The sequence below is a fragment of the Xyrauchen texanus genome, chromosome 2, assembly GCF_025860055.1.
Source record: "Xyrauchen texanus isolate HMW12.3.18 chromosome 2, RBS_HiC_50CHRs, whole genome shotgun sequence".
NCBI classification, from domain to species: Eukaryota; Metazoa; Chordata; class Actinopteri; order Cypriniformes; family Catostomidae; genus Xyrauchen; species Xyrauchen texanus.
Window position 1 is genome coordinate 60827040 of NC_068277.1, and position 17409 is coordinate 60844448.

General features: G+C 38.7%; 1 protein-coding gene across 2 annotated transcripts in view; it reads left to right on the top strand.

The window, feature by feature from the left end:
- Positions 1-16329, top strand: part of dok7a (docking protein 7a) — a 35405-nt gene extending 19076 nt beyond the window's left edge. For both annotated transcript variants that reach the window (XM_052143832.1, XM_052143822.1), the window contains exons 6-12: positions 872-964; positions 2146-3017; positions 5394-5442; positions 11080-11168; positions 13341-13416; positions 14134-14289; positions 15556-16329. In XM_052143832.1, the coding sequence (XP_051999792.1) occupies positions 872-964; positions 2146-3017; positions 5394-5442; positions 11080-11168; positions 13341-13416; positions 14134-14289; positions 15556-15710 (1490 nt within the window). In that variant the 3' untranslated portion in view covers positions 15711-16329. The remainder of the gene's footprint in view (positions 1-871; positions 965-2145; positions 3018-5393; positions 5443-11079; positions 11169-13340; positions 13417-14133; positions 14290-15555) is intronic.
- Positions 16330-17409: the final 1080 nt, after the last annotated feature.

The window sequence follows — 17409 nt, forward strand, 5'->3', positions numbered from 1 at the left end:
AAATGAATGATTGTAATGCCAAAATTAGTTATTTAGTTTTAGAAATATTAGTGGTTAAAATTAGTAAACTAATTAAGTGTGTGTGTCAATGATTAGTTATCCCGACTATACACGTAGATGCACTGTCCTTTGATTTTGGCCGATCAAGGCTTGTTAGTGGTTATAAAAATGTCTATATAGTTTAAGAAAGTGTTGTCTCTACTTTGACTAAGTTGATATACTGTAGGTATCATTCAGTGAGGAGCGTCGCAGCCCGGCTGGAAGTTTATTGCAGGTAAATTTGGTGAACCCATACTGACCCCATGCTTCAGGCTGTTGCACATGAAGAGTCCCATGTGTTTGAGTTTGCATCAATTCTACAGTGGGCATCGGACATAATAATCCCAAGGTTTAGACAGAGAAAGAAATAGAATAAAATTTGTGTAGATGCTATGAATTGAGGGATAAATTAGGTGTGTCTTGCTGAATAGATAAGTCTTTAGTTTAGACTAGAGAGTGTGTCTGAGTTTCACACACTGCTATGAAGAGTGTTCCTCTGTGACCCCCTCACATGTGGCCAGCATGTCTCTGCATGGGACATAACAGATTTGAAATCAAGTGCAATTTTTTAATATGTAGCGAGAAACAGGTTTTGTAACCTATCAACTTAACAGCTAAACTCAATTCACACAAATAACTAAGAAACATGGCTTGAATCCTAAACATAACTTCACTATGACCAGAAACATTAGGATGCCTCTATAAGGATGGCTCTGGGAAGCCTCTATATGTATTTGTATTTACTGTCTCTCTTTTATTGTTCTTTAATTTGTGTTAGCTGTCTTTAACAGAAATGCCCTTTCTGTTCATTTTCTCTCTGTGTGCATCTCAGAATCCAATGTCAGTGCTGCTTCAGTACAGGACAGACTAAACCATGAAGCTGAAGAGCTGGAACGGAGGCTTGATCTGCTGTCTCAAAGCACAGGTAACTGTCTCAACCAAACCAGTCAAACAAGGAAAATGTTGCATTACCCATGTGTGTTCGCTGTCCTTTTCTGCATATCGCGGCGCAGTTTTGTGGTCCGTTCTACATAACGCGGCGGCTCATTGTTGCTTATTGCGGTGCATTCGGCACGTTTCGCGGCCGAACCACTGGCCCACTCGGTTCTCCCGATGGCCATTATGCCCCTCATCGGCCCAAAAGTGCGTCAGCCCTCTGGGAAATTGCGCTGTAAGCCAGATTACCAGTCCAGCCCTGGTTTCAACATCATTTTGAAGGATTTCCACTATGTCTCGGTTATCTCTGAACAGTATCACATGTTTGAATGATGAGCGATCCAGAATACGTAAGTAACTTAAAAAAACTATATGTCTTAATTTAGCTAATTCGTAATAATTATCAAGCTAATAAATAACTCTTTTAAAATAATCCATACAAGATGGCGAACTCGTAAGATATCATACAACTTGGCTCATTTGAAAAGGTATGACTTTTAGACCAACCAATCAACAAACAAAATTTGAATGTGATAAAATACATGCAGAAAATTCGAGCTAGCAGATGTTTTCTTCTGTGGTACACAACATTTATTTCCTATTAAAATCATGGTTAGGTTCAGGTTTGAGGTTTTGGTAAGGGGTTACACTTTATTGTTAGGTTTAGATTTTGGGTTAAACTTTGCAAAAATCGTAAGAAAGTTTGTTCGAAACCCGATGTTTTTCTTGCTTCCGTATTCACTGTGATTTCCTATTCAAATCCTCGTACAAACCAACTCAATGATTCATTACGATTTTGCCATGGGTTATCATTTTCATTACAGAACAATATGAATTATATAAGTTTGTGTGATTGTTCTAAACACCACATGCATATATAGCACACACACTTATTTGAAGTCATTCAAAAACTTTGCTTCAGTACTTCGAATTTATAATGAGTAATACAACCAATTCACAATGACACACCACAGCCGGCAAAGGCATTCAGCAGTAACCAAGGCTCAATGGAATTCCCTAAAATGTTGATGGAATTGTTTAATACAAGGTAAAAAACATGTCCAGAGCTTTTCCGAAATTTATTGTTGGTAAAGTGTTGTTTCCTTGTGAGTTTATTTTGTGAGCAATCTGGAATATTGTAATATTGGTTTCTTTTTACTTTTATGGAAGCGTCCAGCTCCAATGTTGGCTCCTCGGTGGCTGGAGACAACCGCAGCATATCTGGGTCATCTGACACCTCAGACGCCAGCCAATCAAATTGCACAAATAGCAGTCGCCATGCAATGTGGACAGAGTGGGTCCAGCCCTGCTCAGCTGAAACATCCCACCCTTTAGCCCCTAGGACAACTTATGAGGCCGAGGCGAAACTGTCTGGAAGCTCGACCGGTTGTCTCCGAGATCCAGTCCGCTCAAGGAAGCTTAAGGAGACTGACCGACAGAACTCATCCGACAGTGGAATTGCAACGGGAAGCCACTCTTCTTTCACTGGAAGCTTCTCCTCCTATAGTGGCATTCTGGAAGCTCCAGGTCAAGGGGAGGAGTATGGGATGCTGCTCAACATACCACCACCTGTGAACCCGGAGAAGCACTTGTGCACCTGCCCACCCTGCTCTGCCAATGAGTACCAGGTGCCCTTGTCTCTGCGATACCTGTATGACACTCCTCGCAGTCTGCTGGAGATTGGGAGGACTTTTGAAGACACCAGAGACAGAAGTAGATCTAAAAATGATACTGGACTTGTAGACTGGGGACAGCCTGAGCAGTCAGTCAGGAAGCAGTCTGAATGTCCCAGCCAATCAGATTCAGGCCCAGTCCTGATCTATACTGACAGGATAGAAGAGACACTAAGAACTCTAGATCTTGATAGAGAAGAGGGTCTTAAGACAAGGGAGGAGCTAAATGAAGAAAAGGAGCCTAAGAAAGGGAATGTGTCTCAGAGATCATCTTGTAGTAAGAGCTGCTGTGACTGTGCAACCTGTTTACCTCTTCCTGTCACCTCCAAATCACTGTTCACTACCTGCCCCAACTGTGGAGGACTCAAGGTACACAAAAACTCTATTTTCAACTTGACATGTCCATAATAAAAAACAGACACTCTATAGGATCATTCCTCTTAAGTTGGTGCCACGCTTGCCGATTTTTCCTCCAGTGTCTAGAAGGTTATCTTCCAGCTACCGAAGGTCTTGTGAGAGTCGCATGTGCATGTTTACACACTGTTTAATGTATTCCCACAGAAACCATACACCTAGCCCTACTCCCTAAACCTGACCCTAACTTTAACCCTATCCCTAAATCTAACCCTAAACTTCATGGCCGATTTTTCATGGCCGATTCCGATTGCCAATTTTTTACAAGCAAATGAGCCGATACCGATAGACGATTTCTTTTCTTTGTTTAAGCAACAGACAAGAAAGAATGAAAGATTTAATCAAAAAGATGTTTATTTGCTCTTTTATAGGCCAAACTGGTCTTAAATGAATTAAAAATATCTGTAGCTATGTGAAATTAGAGGCAACAACTGCATATTAAGCACTAGTGGTGCACCGATCACGAAATTTGAGGTCGATACGGTTTATTTTTTAACACTAAGATCGGCCAATACCATTTTTTTTTAAGTGCCCTTTGCCACACTTTTGCAAGTTATGTTTCTGCCTCACACAGTAAGATTACAGTAACACTTTACAAAAAGGTTCAATTTGTTAATATTATTTAACAACATTACTGTAGTTAACATGAACTAATGAACTTAATGCTTTACAACATACTAATACATTTTTTAAATCCAAAGTTGTATTTGTAACATGAATGCACTATGAACTAACAATGAACAATTTTATTTTATTAACTAACATTGATAAATTAATGCTGTAAAAAATATTGTTCATTTTTTTATTCATGATACCTAATGCATTAACTAATGTTAAAGAAATTAAACCTTTTTATTAAGTGTTATCAAAATGACATTAATTGTGATTTTCTTACATGTATTTGTATTGAAAACAGTTATTAAAAGTTCTGTTGTCAATATTAAAAAGTCATTGTGACACACTGCAACCAGTAAAAACCATGAGAGCATCACACACAGCAGAGATACTTTCAAAAATAAGAAAAATATATCCATTACAATATTTAAAACTGCTCCAGTGAGAAATTATTAATATCTATGATTTGTTTACTGTCTTTGGCATCTTGCTGTAACACAAATCACTAATCATTAAGCAAATACGTGAAGACACGGTGTTGTTATTGAAGGTTAAACAGTTACATCTGTGATTAGTGGCTAGTTGTCACACTTTTTCCTCCGGTTAATAGACGAGACCGGGGCCAGTTGTCTCACTTTTTACTCCAGTTAATAGACGAGACCGGGGCCAGTTGTCTCACTTTTTACTCCAGTTAATAGACGAGACCGGGGCTAGTTGTCTCACTTTTTACTCCAGTTAATAGACGAGACCGGGGCTAGTTGTCTCACTTTTTACTCCAGTTAATAGACGAGACCGGGGCTAGTTGTCTCACTTTTTACTCCAGTTAATAGACGAGACCGGGGCTAGTTGTCTCACTTTTTACTCCAGTTAATAGACGAGACCGGGGCAAGTTGTCTCACTTTTTACTCCAGTTAATAGACGAGACCGGGGCAAGTTGTCTCACTTTTTACTCCAGTTAATATTTCTCAGTGTAGTTATTTTTTATCAGTATCTGCATAGCCAAACACCTTGAAGTCTTTCTATTTAAGTCTTATTATTTTCACTGTTTTTGCACAGGGTAAAAAGAAACAGGTCATTGAACACATACTGAAGTTTGATAAATTTTCTGACTTTCCTGAAAAATTATTTTGTCATAAAAACACATCAAACTTTCGCTAAAATCTGCCTTCATAACATACAGTAGTTGAGCTTTGCCTTAATGTATTCCAGTGTGGTTTGATTATATTTGCTTGTTTACTTAAAAGCTATAAGAACAAATATGATGACACTGGAGTAAAAGAGCACAATGCATGCAATACTAGATTACACAATGCAATGTGCTCGATTTGACCTTCCTTTTCCAGATTGATGAATGAACAGGAAGAAATTTCTGTTCTTAAAAACACTTTTAACATCTTTTTCTCCACTCATTATTTGTTTGGATTGGCAAGAGTTAATTTCTTGATGACAATAACTACATGCCACTTGCTGAATTAAGCATGCAACATAATGAGGATGTGACAACACTGAAAAAAATACTTCATAATTATTTAATGACGATATCTTTGTTTCCATCCATTTAACTTGTTACAATAATTTCTACTCGACTTCGAGATTTCAGAGTAAATAAATAACATTTGGCAGTATACAGTAAGCAGTACGCAAGTATTCCATTCTGAACATAGCCATGGTATTATGTTAATGTTCATTGAGTTGGTATTTGTGTTTGTTAAACAGGGGGCACTTCTGCCTCAGCCTGGAGTCACTTTTAAGTCTACTCTGCCAGGTAAGATTCCTGCAACACTCATTCTGCATGTCTTGAATTAACTGGTTTTGATTTGTACTGTATTCACCAGCACATTTGAACATACAGTGAGGAAAATAAGTATTTGAACACCCTGCTATTTTGCAAGTTCTCCCACTTAGAAATCATGGAGGGTCTGAAATTGTCATCGTAGGTGCATGTCCACTGTGAGAGACATAATCTAAAAAAAATATCCAGAAATCACAATATATGATTTTTTAACTATTTATTTGTATGATACAGCTGCAAATAAGTATTTGAACACCTGTCTATCAGCTAGAATTCTGACCCTCAAAGACCTGTTAGTCTGCCTTTAAAATGTCCACCTCCACTCCATTTATTATCCTAAATTAGATGCACCTGTTTGAGGTCGTTAGCTGCATAAAGACACCTGTCCACCCCATACAATCAGTAAGAATCCAACTACTAACATGGCCAAGACCAAAGAGCTGTCCAAAGACACTAGAGACAAAATTGTACACCTACACAAGGCTGGAAAGGGCTATGGGGAAATTGCCAAGCAGCTTGGTGTAAAAAGGTCCACTGTTGGAGCAATCATTAGAAAATGGAAGAAGCTAAACATGACTGTCAATCTCCCTCGGACTGGGGCTCCATGCAAGATCTCACCTCGTGGGGTCTCAATGATCCTAAGAAAGGTGAGAAATCAGCCCAGAACTACACGGGAGGAGCTGGTCAATGACCTGAAAAGAGCTGGGACCACCGTTTCCAAGATTACTGTTGGTAATACACTAAGACGTCATGGTTTGAAATCATGCATGGCACGGAAGGTTCCCCTGCTTAAACCAGCACATGTCAAGGCCCGTCTTAAGTTTGCCAATGACCATTTGGATGATCCAGTGGAGTCATGGGAGAAAGTCATGTGGTCTGATGAGACCAAAATAGAACTTTTTGGTCATAATTCCATTAACCGTGTTTGGAGGAAGAAGAATGATGAGTACCATCCCAAGAACACCATCCCTACTGTGAAGCATGGGGGTGGTAGCATCATGCTTTGGGGGTGTTTTTCTGCACATGGGACAGGGCTGACTTCACTGTATTAAGGAGAGGATGACCGGGGCCATGTATTGCGAGATTTTGGGGAACAACCTCCTTCCCTCAGTTAGAGCATTGAAGATGGGTCGAGGCTGGGTCTTCCAACATGACAATGACCCGAAGCACACAGCCAGGATAACCAAGGAGTGGCTCTGTAAGAAGCATATCAAGGTTCTGGCGTGGCCTAGCCAGTCTCCAGACCTAAACCCAATAGAGAATCTTTGGAGGGAGCTCAAACTCCGTGTTTCTCAGTGACAGCCCAGAAACCTGACTGATCTAGAGAAGATCTGTGTGGAGGAGTGGGCCAAAATCCCTCCTGCAGTGTGTGCAAACCTGGTGAAAAACTACAGGAAACGTTTGACCTCTGTAATTGCAAACAAAGGCTACTGTACCAAATATTAACATTGATTTTCTCAGGTGTTCAAATACTTATTTGCAGCTGTATCATACAAATAAATAGTTAAAAAATCATACATTGTGATTTCTGGATTTTTTTTTTTAGATTATGTCTCTCACAGTGGACATGCACATACGATGACAATTTCAGACCCCTCCATGATTTCTAAGTGGGAGAACTTGTAAAATAGCAGGGTGTTCAAATACTTATTTTCCTCACTGTACGTTGGGTTGCAATAGTCGGAGTTCACAAGTGAAAGTGCCTCTGTTTTGCTACTTTTATAATTGAATACAAATACACAAAGGCATCATAATTTAAGTAAAAGGTTGAGAAATGTAAACGTATTTCAGAATTTCTTAGCATTTGGTATGCACTAAAGATAATCCATGCTATCCAGCATCTTATGTGCTTCCATGGAAGCAAGGATATTTGAACTTTTGTACAAATGCGTTAAGATGGTCAATAGCTTCAAGAGTTTCTATTCACATATTTTTGTGCAAATATTTGGGATATTGCATGCAAAATGCTGTATGGAAAAACCAAGATGTGAAAAACAAATCTCCAAAATGTGCATTAAAAAAATGTATATACATTATATGTTATTTTTAAAGAAGCATTTTCAATAGTGGCCTATTAGTGACTATTGCACCCCAATGTTGTAGAGTATGTTGCACATGTGAGATTTTGTCAGGTAAGTACAGACAAACTCTCAGAGCTTCAGGTTTTACCTCGGCAGGTGAACATTCAGCCACGCTTGCTAGTGATGTCACTAGTCAACCAACCAATCAGAAGCTAGAAGAGATCAGCGAGTCATGTCCATCGTTACCCAATCACGACACATGGAAGCAGTCTCCTGAATACTTACTGACCAATGAGGAGGGAGGATCTGATGGCTACATTTCCTGTCTGTCTGATCTTCTGGCACACTACGGACCTACCGGGAAATCAGACCTGCGGTCCGTAAATGGCAGGGGTTATGAGCCAATGTCACCATATGTGGTGCCTGTAGGCGCTGAGTGCAGGCGTCCCGCTCAGAGCATGCACACTCTCCTCTATGAGAACTGCCTTCAGTGCAGGAGAGGAGAGGGCATGGGTCAGCTTCGCAAACCAACTCCATCCAGAGACATTTTTCCCCAGGAACAAGAACGCCAACAACTCACCCTCCAGAGTGGAGGACTGTCTGAAGAATATCTGAGAATATCTGAAAAAGGTAAGAGAAGATCTGGCCATCACACATAAACCTCTTACGCCGGACTCGTCTCGTCGCTAACCCAAAACATCAAAATGCACCTCCTTCTTCTCAACTCTCCTTCGAAGGCTCAATGGCTTTTTAGTAACCTAGTCTTATAGAATGAACGTTACTATGACAAAAGTTTTCAAACTAACTTTTACATGCCGAATTCTACATTTTGTCGCAGATTCCTGGTGAAATTAACAGTAGAGACGCTACAACAACATTTTTATTCAATTTCACACAATTCATGACTACAACAGCTGTTTATCACTTTATAAACACTTATTTTTCACTCTAATACTTACACTGCTGTGCTATGAAATCAAAACACTTTTACTATAACACATTATTTGAAAAATGATACATTTTAATGCTTATATTACAGACCCACCTACAGTTACACACTTATTCCAATATAATTAATTTCCAAGTTAGCTCACCTGATAGAGGTTTAGACTGCGGTTCAAGACCAGTCAAACCCACAAACTGACACGTGAAATAAGCGTAGCAGGAAACAAGCTTTTCATTTCGCATTCTGTCCGTTAGGTTTAGGTGTTGGTTAAAAGGTAAGGATGTCTGTTATGAGTCTACCTCTCATTTGTTTATACAACACTTGGTTTTAGTTTAGGTTAGGCCGGTATGTTTTACTCTTTAAGACCTCAATGAAATATTCACCTTAAAAGCCTTGTCTGATTACGACACATTTCACTCACTTTTGGCGACCCCACTGGACATTTCACTGGGAAACTGCATCAAAATGTGTAAAAAGGCACATCATTTCATTTTGCAAAAATGTTGCCACGGTCACATAATGTTCATGAAACCAGGACAAATCTAAAAGCTCACCTTACACACATACACTAGACATATTGGTCTCATTTTATGGAAAGCCCCGCAATTAAAAAGAAAAAAACCATCAAATAATTAATAAATAGTATTGTAAATATTTACACCATACATTTTTTTTCCTTTTTTTTTGTTTGAAAGCCTGTGATTCAGGCTCTGTTTGTTCTATGTCCCTGCAAAAAGTGTTAATTTATTCTACTAGATGGCAGCAAGAACTTTATCACAAGAGAGTTGGTGGCGCTCTAGAGCAGCTGAGCACTCTGAGATGTTGAAATCCCACTCAATGATTCATGGAATATTTCAGTTTGTGAGTGGAATAGAAGCTTATTCTAGGGGTTGTTGAAAAGCTAAGATCCTCAGCTTTGTGAAAGTAAATGGTCTGCACTTATATAGCGCCTTTTTAACGTTAACAGTATTCAAAGCTCTTTACACTGTGACTCATTCACCCATTCATACACCAATGGTGGCAGAGCTGCTATACAAGGTGCTATCCTGCCATTGGGAGCAACTTGGGGCCCAAGGACACTCGGCATGTGGAGTCGAGTGGGCCAGGATTCAAACCACCAACCCTTCGATTAGTGGCCGACCCGCTCTACCAACTGAGCCACAGCTTAATGTTATACAGTTAAACTGATGATTATATTAAGTTATACACTTAATATATTAAGTGTATAACATTTAATCATCAGTTGAGAATATATTTTGCAGATGATTTGTTTATCATGACCCGCCACTAGATGTTATGGGGTTAATATCAGGTAACGTATGTTTCAGACATATTTGACCACTTAGGTTTGTATTTTTTTTCTAAGATCAAGGATACCGGAGGATATCAAGTCATCCAGCCAATCTGAATGGATTTTCTGCCATGCTTTCTGTGAATGGTCCATGTACCAAAGCCGGCCCACCTCATTGGCAATTGCCATTTATTTGTCTTGGGCTCAGTTGAGTTTTTTAGAGGTGGAACCATCTCTGTACAATTGCAACACACAGGAGACATAACATGTGCGCACACCAAGGTCACCACACCTCTTTGTCCCCTGTGTCCCTGAATCTACTACCCTTTGTTTTTGTATCCACGCACCCCCACTTTCTACACCAACAGTGCAGAGGGAACATACAGTTATCCCATCAACGTGCGCTTCCTGGACGGTATTCGCGGTTGCGCGCTGTCTCCGAGTTTATATCCGCTGAACACAGTTAGATCCGCTCTACAGTATGGAATATGGAAAGGTTCTGTGGACTCCCCCCTCAAGCCCCTCTTTGTCCCCCCTTATTGGCGGCTCTGCAAATGCATGCTAGTACAACTGCTCTGTGATACTCTTTTAGTATAGTTAACGTAGTTAACGCACGCACGACTATGAGCGTGTTGAGAATATCTTGGGCATGCGCAGACAGTCCACGCAGACTGTGCTGATGACAACATTTGTGTCGTGCATATTGTGCGTGAAGTATCAGGAGGAGCAATTCATTCTCAGTGAATCCTCCGTCAATGTTCTTCTTACTCCTGCAAATTTTCATCAGTCTATTCTCTCTTGTTAATATTATAATCGCTAGTTTCACTGCATGCAAACACTCTCTATTTCACTGTTGTTTTCCACTCCTTCTCCAGCTGTTCTGCCTCCTCTCAGTTCATTGATTGCCATTTGTTGCTACTTTGAAGGTTTTGGGTGGGTGGAGAACCTCATAGACTTGAAAAGGGATTTGAGCGGAAGAATGATGTCACAGTTATTTCCAAATGTGTCAGACTTCTTCCATTATGGGATTTAGAAGAAGATACAGGATTTACCTAATGCTGCTTGTGGTGCTGTGTTTGACTTGTTGGGGCGGCAATGTTTGTGTGTGGGTGTTATTTGGCTGGGACAAAAACCATGTCAGTCACTGTCTAAAATAAAATTTTTGGTAACTAGCTCTCTCGAATTAAACCAGTTAATTCAGTACAATGAATTATATATAAAAATATAATGTCTAAAAAATACACTGATCATTTTTAAAAAGCACCAATATTTGTAGAAAGCGATATTATCACGGATATATTGTGTCTCTAGTATGTTTGTTTTGAACTCTTCTTCTAATTGTCTTTGCACAGATAATAGACAGAGGATTTATGCAGAGAAAGGAAGAACAGATCCTGCCTATGAAATCATGGACAGTCGAGCGACGGAGAGGAGCATTGAGGTGAAGCAATATTCCTTTTGAATTACAGTTGGCATTCCTAAATACAGCCCAGTGTATTTAGGAATGGTATTCTATTATCCCTTTAATGCATGATTTTTCTACATTTAGTGGTTCATCTAAAAGTGGAAATAATTCAAATTTAGCAGAAAGACATTTACATGTACAATCTTTCTCATCCACGAAAACATGACTCATCTTGTACTCACTTATTTTGTCCAGTAAAATGCTCTCTAGAATGAAAATATCTCTTCCTCTGCAAACAAATTGCAAGTATGTTCATAGCTTTGACGTAAATAAAGCATACTGACTTTTCAAGTAAACGTTTTATATATTCACACTACCGGTGAAAAGTTGACTTGACTGAAATGTTTTTCATGATCTTAAACATCTTTTGATCTGAAGGCGTATGATTAAATGTTTGAAATTTCTTTTGTAGAAAAATATATAATTGAGCCACCATATAAATATTTTTGAAATGGATGACTTGCACCAAATAATAAAGAAAAGCAGCCAATAAGTGACAAACATAGTTGGAAACTCCTTCAATACTGTTTAAAAGCATCCCAGGGTGATTCCTCAAGAAGTTGCTGGAGAAAATGTCAAGAGTTCATGTCAGCAAATTCTAGAGAAAGGTTGACTACTGTGACGATGCTCAAATATAACTGTTTTTAAACAGTAAGTTTTGATTTATTTTGAATTTTGTTTAGTCACAACATAATTCCCATAATTCCATTTATGTTATTCCATAGTTTTGATGACTTTAAAAAATATATAATAAGTGTATTTATTACTTTATTTACTTACTTATTAAGTGTAAATAAAGTAAGTGTTTCAAAAATTTTGACCGGTATATGTGTATATATATATGTATAAACTGATCAGCCACAATATTAAAGCAACCTGCCTAATATTGTGTGGATCCCTCTTGAACCGCCAAAACAGCACCAACCCACATCTCAGAATAATTTTAAAGAGTGGTTATCTGAGTGGTTACCAGTCTGATCATTCTCTGTGGAGCTCTCTCATCAACAAGACGTTTCCATCCACAGAACTGCCCCTCACTGGATGTTTTTGTTTTTGGCGCCATTCTGAGTAAATTCAAGAGACTGTTGTGTGTGAAAATCCCAGAAATACTCAAACCAGCCCATCTGACACCAACAATCATCCATGCGATTATCTAATCGGCCAATCGTGTGGCAGCAGTGCATAAAATCATGCAGAGACAGGTCAGGAGCTTAATGTTAACATCAACCATCAGAATGGGGAAATAAATGTGATGCCAGTGATTTGGAGCATGGCATGATTATTGGTGCCAGATGGGCTGATTTGAGTATTTCTGTAACTGCTGATCTCCTTTAACACACAACAGTCTCTAGAATTTACTCCGAAGACTGGTTCGAACTTAAAGTCTACGGCAACTTAGATAACACTCTGTTACATTTGTGGTGAGAAGAGTATAATCTCAGAATGCTATACTGAGATGAGATTTGGCGCTGCATTGGTGGCTTATGGGGGATCTACACAATATTAGGCAGGTGGTTTTAATGTTGTGGCTGATCTGTTATATATATATATATATATATGCTTTTATTTTGAATTGCAGTGGTGGACAGATGTGTAACTCTCTCAAACTACATCGTTTCTAGAAAGTCTGGGAATGATTCTCTCTCTCTCTATGTCTCTATAATACAAGTTTCAAATTAAGCTGTTGTGGATAGGTTGTTTTTGTCACATACTTGTTCCAACCTATATTGTGAATGTTTGAATTATGTATTTAATATGTACAAGAACAATGTAATAATTTGTGTGTTATTAGTTAAAACCAGATTGTGTTTTTTAGATGATCAAACAAGAGTTTGAGAGAAATTGTAACATAAATGCGGGCAATTCTAAAGGGTTCACATACTTTTTCTTGAGCTCTATTTTAAGTGAGCCTCAAGGAAAATATTAAAATAATAATAATAATTAAAAACAAAGTTTATTGCCAAAGTTGTTGCTTGGATTAGGATAGAAAATTCTGGTCTGATACTTGATTTACAGCTGGCATTTAGATCATGTCCAAATTTGAGATCTTACCGAATATTAATGTGAATCAGACTTTATTAATGCTCTCTCTCTCTCTCTCTCTCTCTCTCTCTCTCTCTCTCTCTCTCTCTTTTTCTCTTTCTAAAGTCAGAGAAGAGGAGCAGGAATGAGCTAATGGCGAGTTGTAGTGGATCACAGTTTGGCTCTCATCATTTCACTGATGGTGAGCGGTCTCTTTGTTTGAGTCACATGAGTCCTTCTCTTGAAAAACTATTGTAATTGTGTTCAAAGGCCTCATACAGCAAAACATCCAGTTGACTGAAGTTAAATGTAGTTTTTAGAAACTGTACATTGTACATATGGTGAATGGTGTGGTGCAGTGGCTAAAAATGAAAGGTTTCAAGCCCTTAGATGAGTTATGAATTGTCACATTTCCTTAAAAAGTTGAAAAACCTACTTATTTCACTATCCTTGTACTTGCTAGTCTTGGTTATTGGGAGGGGGCCAGAATCTACGCCCCTGGAACTATTACACATTGGACTCATATGATACTCTTCTTAGATATGACAAATGATTCCACCATATTGTAATTTTACAATTGAAATATAAAAATTTACTGAGATGAATATCTTATAATGTTAACCTCAGATAGATAACAGCTTCTTACAGATGGAGAAATCAGGGCTCAACAATGTCCTTTTTTTCTGCTGGCCTGGTTGGACTAGTAGTTTATATACAGTGTTTTCACTGGCCAAACTACACAATGATAAACCCAAAATAATAGATATTGTGTCACATATAGCAGCATTCTGACCGTTTTTCATGTGTGGAGAAGACCGGATAACTAAAGTAACTTCACCAGATGTAGCACATTATATCAACAAGTGTCAAGAACTGAACATTCCTTATAAATAAAGTCTGTTAAATTCATGTGTTTTAGGTGGAGTGTTTGCATTTCCTGTGGACGGCTCGGCAGCAGCTGACAGGCCGAGGGGAGACACAGTAACATACGTGAACATTCCCACCAGCCCCACATCCAAGAAACAGCTGCATTACATGGAACCAGAGCTTCAGGAGGCCATCACAGCCATCAGAGGTGCGAATGGACTGTAACCCAAAACAACAAATTATAATAATATAATATAAGGGCTTGGGGCAGAGCAATCCCATAATGTGTGGTGTGTGTGTCTTCCACCTTGTTAATGAGACGCCAATGCTCACTCTGGTTTTCCTCCGTTCTCTCTGTCTCTGTAGGCGATGCTAACTTTAATTTCCTCTGTACACGTATGCCATGGTTTTTCATATTCCCCTGGCTGAACAAATAGGCACACCCCAAACTCATGCTATAGGTTGAGCTAGAAAGGGATGGATGGGACTGAGCAAGCCACTCAAAATATAAACATAACGTTTTAATAGTGCATGGGAGGCTCAGTGTGTACACTTTTGGTGAAGGTAAACTCACGAATGGCTTACATATAGTTGTCAGTGAACAATAAACTGGGATAGAATGTATTTTGACATCAAATAATGCGAAATGGTCTGCACTTATATAGCGCCTTTTATAACCTTAGTGGTAACCAAAGCGCTTTACACCTGTGTCCCATTCACACTCACACACTAATGACGGCAGAGCTGCCATGCAAGGCGCTAGCCTGCCATTGGGCTCAACTTGGGGTTCCGTGTCTTGCCCAAGGACACTTCGGCATGTGGAGTCATGTGGGCCAGGAATCGAACCGTCAACCCTGCGATTAGTGGCCGACCCGCTCTACCACCGGAGCCACAGCCGACCCCAAAAAATGTCCCACTTCACCTTTAAATCGTGTCTTATGAAGCGAACCAATCAGTTTTGGGTGAGAACAGACCAAAACGTATCTCCATTTTTCACTATAAATCTTGACATCGGATTCTTCTTGGCAATCAAGCTCGAGGTTACCTCCTATAGCGCCATCAAGTGATCTGCGCATGCATCAAGCACTAGGAAGTGTAATCAAGCTTGAAATCCTGATCATGCCTAGAGTGCAGTAGCAAGATTTACAGTGAAAAAGGAGTTATATTTTGGTCTGTTCTCACCCAAAACCAACTGGATTGCTTCAGAAGACATTGATTAATCTACTGGAGTCTGATGGATTACTTTTATGCTAAGGTTGTCTAATAACTGATCATTCTTTACATCAAACCGGGTGTGACGAGCCTTGAATCAGCATATTTGAAAACTTTATATGTGGTTTTATGCACCAAAAAAAGTTTCAAAAACATTTATGTTGGTACCCTTTTCAATATTTTCCTGTAAAAAGTGAACCTGTTTTTCTTTGTCCATTGCTAGTAAGTTTTCACCATTTATTTGTCGGTTGTATGTGTGCAGGGAAAAGCTCCAGTAAATATGCTCAGATTGACATAGCAGCAACTGAGGCAGCTCACAGAGCCGGTACCCAGCATGCTCAGGTGCGAGAGGAGGGTCTGCAGAGACTGGAAAAGAGGAGGAGCGCCTCAGTGATGACATCGTCATTACAGCAATAAAGACACATCAGTCGTCTCCTCCATCAGGAATGAACTGAAAGACTCATATCTAGAGAGTGCTCATGTCTCACATTGGCAAAATTGACCAAGATACCGGCAACAGTCAAGAGCCACACACATATACACACTTCTATTGTTTTTAAAGCTACGCTTTTTTCTATGTTAAAATACTTGCTCCTAACCCAGTTTAATATGAAGAGATAACAATAAGTGAGCCATTTTATATGGTATGATTGTGTTGTTCTGTATCAATTATGGTACATTTTGTTCACCTTATTTTTTGTGAAGAGATTTGCACATTACTATTGTTAATTAGATTATTATTGTATAACAAACAGTTGAATTATAGCTAAAATACGCTGGATTCGCAAGCAGCAGTTACATTGAATTTTGTATCAGTTAGCAGGAGTGCTAAAGACAAATGAGCTCATTTGCAATTGTCCATGAAGTGAATTACCGACTGGATTTTACACAAGATCTCAGTGTATTTGGCTCAGGATGGCATAGATCAAACTATGTTTCTGTTTTTCTAGCAGTGTGAGTTTGAGACCAACAATGTGTACTCACGTGTTGCATACCAGTGCATTCAATTTAGTGTGTGTGCGTGTAGCCATTTTCTATAAAGTCAAGTGTTTACTTTAGTGTCTTGTTCTTTATGTGCCGTGTTGGGTAAATTACACCAAAACAAAAGATATAATTCTCTGAAATTGTAATCAGATTACACTACTTATTACTTCATGGAAAAAGTAATGACATTACTAACTGCTTTAATTTTAAGTTGCATGGGACTTTTATTTTGAAATAATGCAGCAGATACTTTTTATCCGAGATGGGCCACTTCTATTATAATGAATGGGAGAAATTGGAATGGTCAACAGACGTAGAAAGGAAGTCCTGCCTTACAGGTAAAAGAGCCAATCACGTTTTAGATACAGACATCGTTTGTCAATCAGCTCAAGAACGCACAAGAACATTAGCTTTACAAGCCGGGAAAATTAAGTTTTTCTAGCGTTACAAAAAAATCTAAATTAACAGCAAATTTGCCTCTCTTTATTTTCACATGCAAATTATCTTTTAATTCACTGCAAATGTTTGCAGCTCTTTGCCGGTAGTGGTGAACCTTTGAGATAGTACAGATCAGATGGCGCAGCTGTAAATACATAAAGAACTGAGATTTGGGGATCCCAAAATGTTGAACCAAATTTTCAAATGATCTCAACACTCCGCTCTCATATCGGCAGGGTTGGGGAGTAACGGAATACATGTAACGGGATTATGTATTTAAAATACATCATATAAGTAACTGTATTCCACTACAGTAACAATTTAAATAATTGGTAATTAGAATACAGTTACATTCAAAAAGTATTTTGATTACTGAAGAGATTACTTTGCATTTTATTGTCATTTGTTTCATTTAATATTTAGTCCTTTCAGATGGAAAACATTTATATATATATAAATGATGCGATCCAAAGTGCATTTGAACAGCGGTGAAACACTTTCTTATGATGTGTTACATTCATACGAGCAGACAGAGAAGTACGTTTGAAGTAAAAAATCTACCAGTGCTGAAGAAGTAATCCAAAGTATTTAGAATACATTACTGACCTTGAGTAATCTAATGAAATATGTTATAAATTACATTTTACAGCATGTATTCTGTAATTTGTAGTGGAATATATTTCAAAAGTAACTC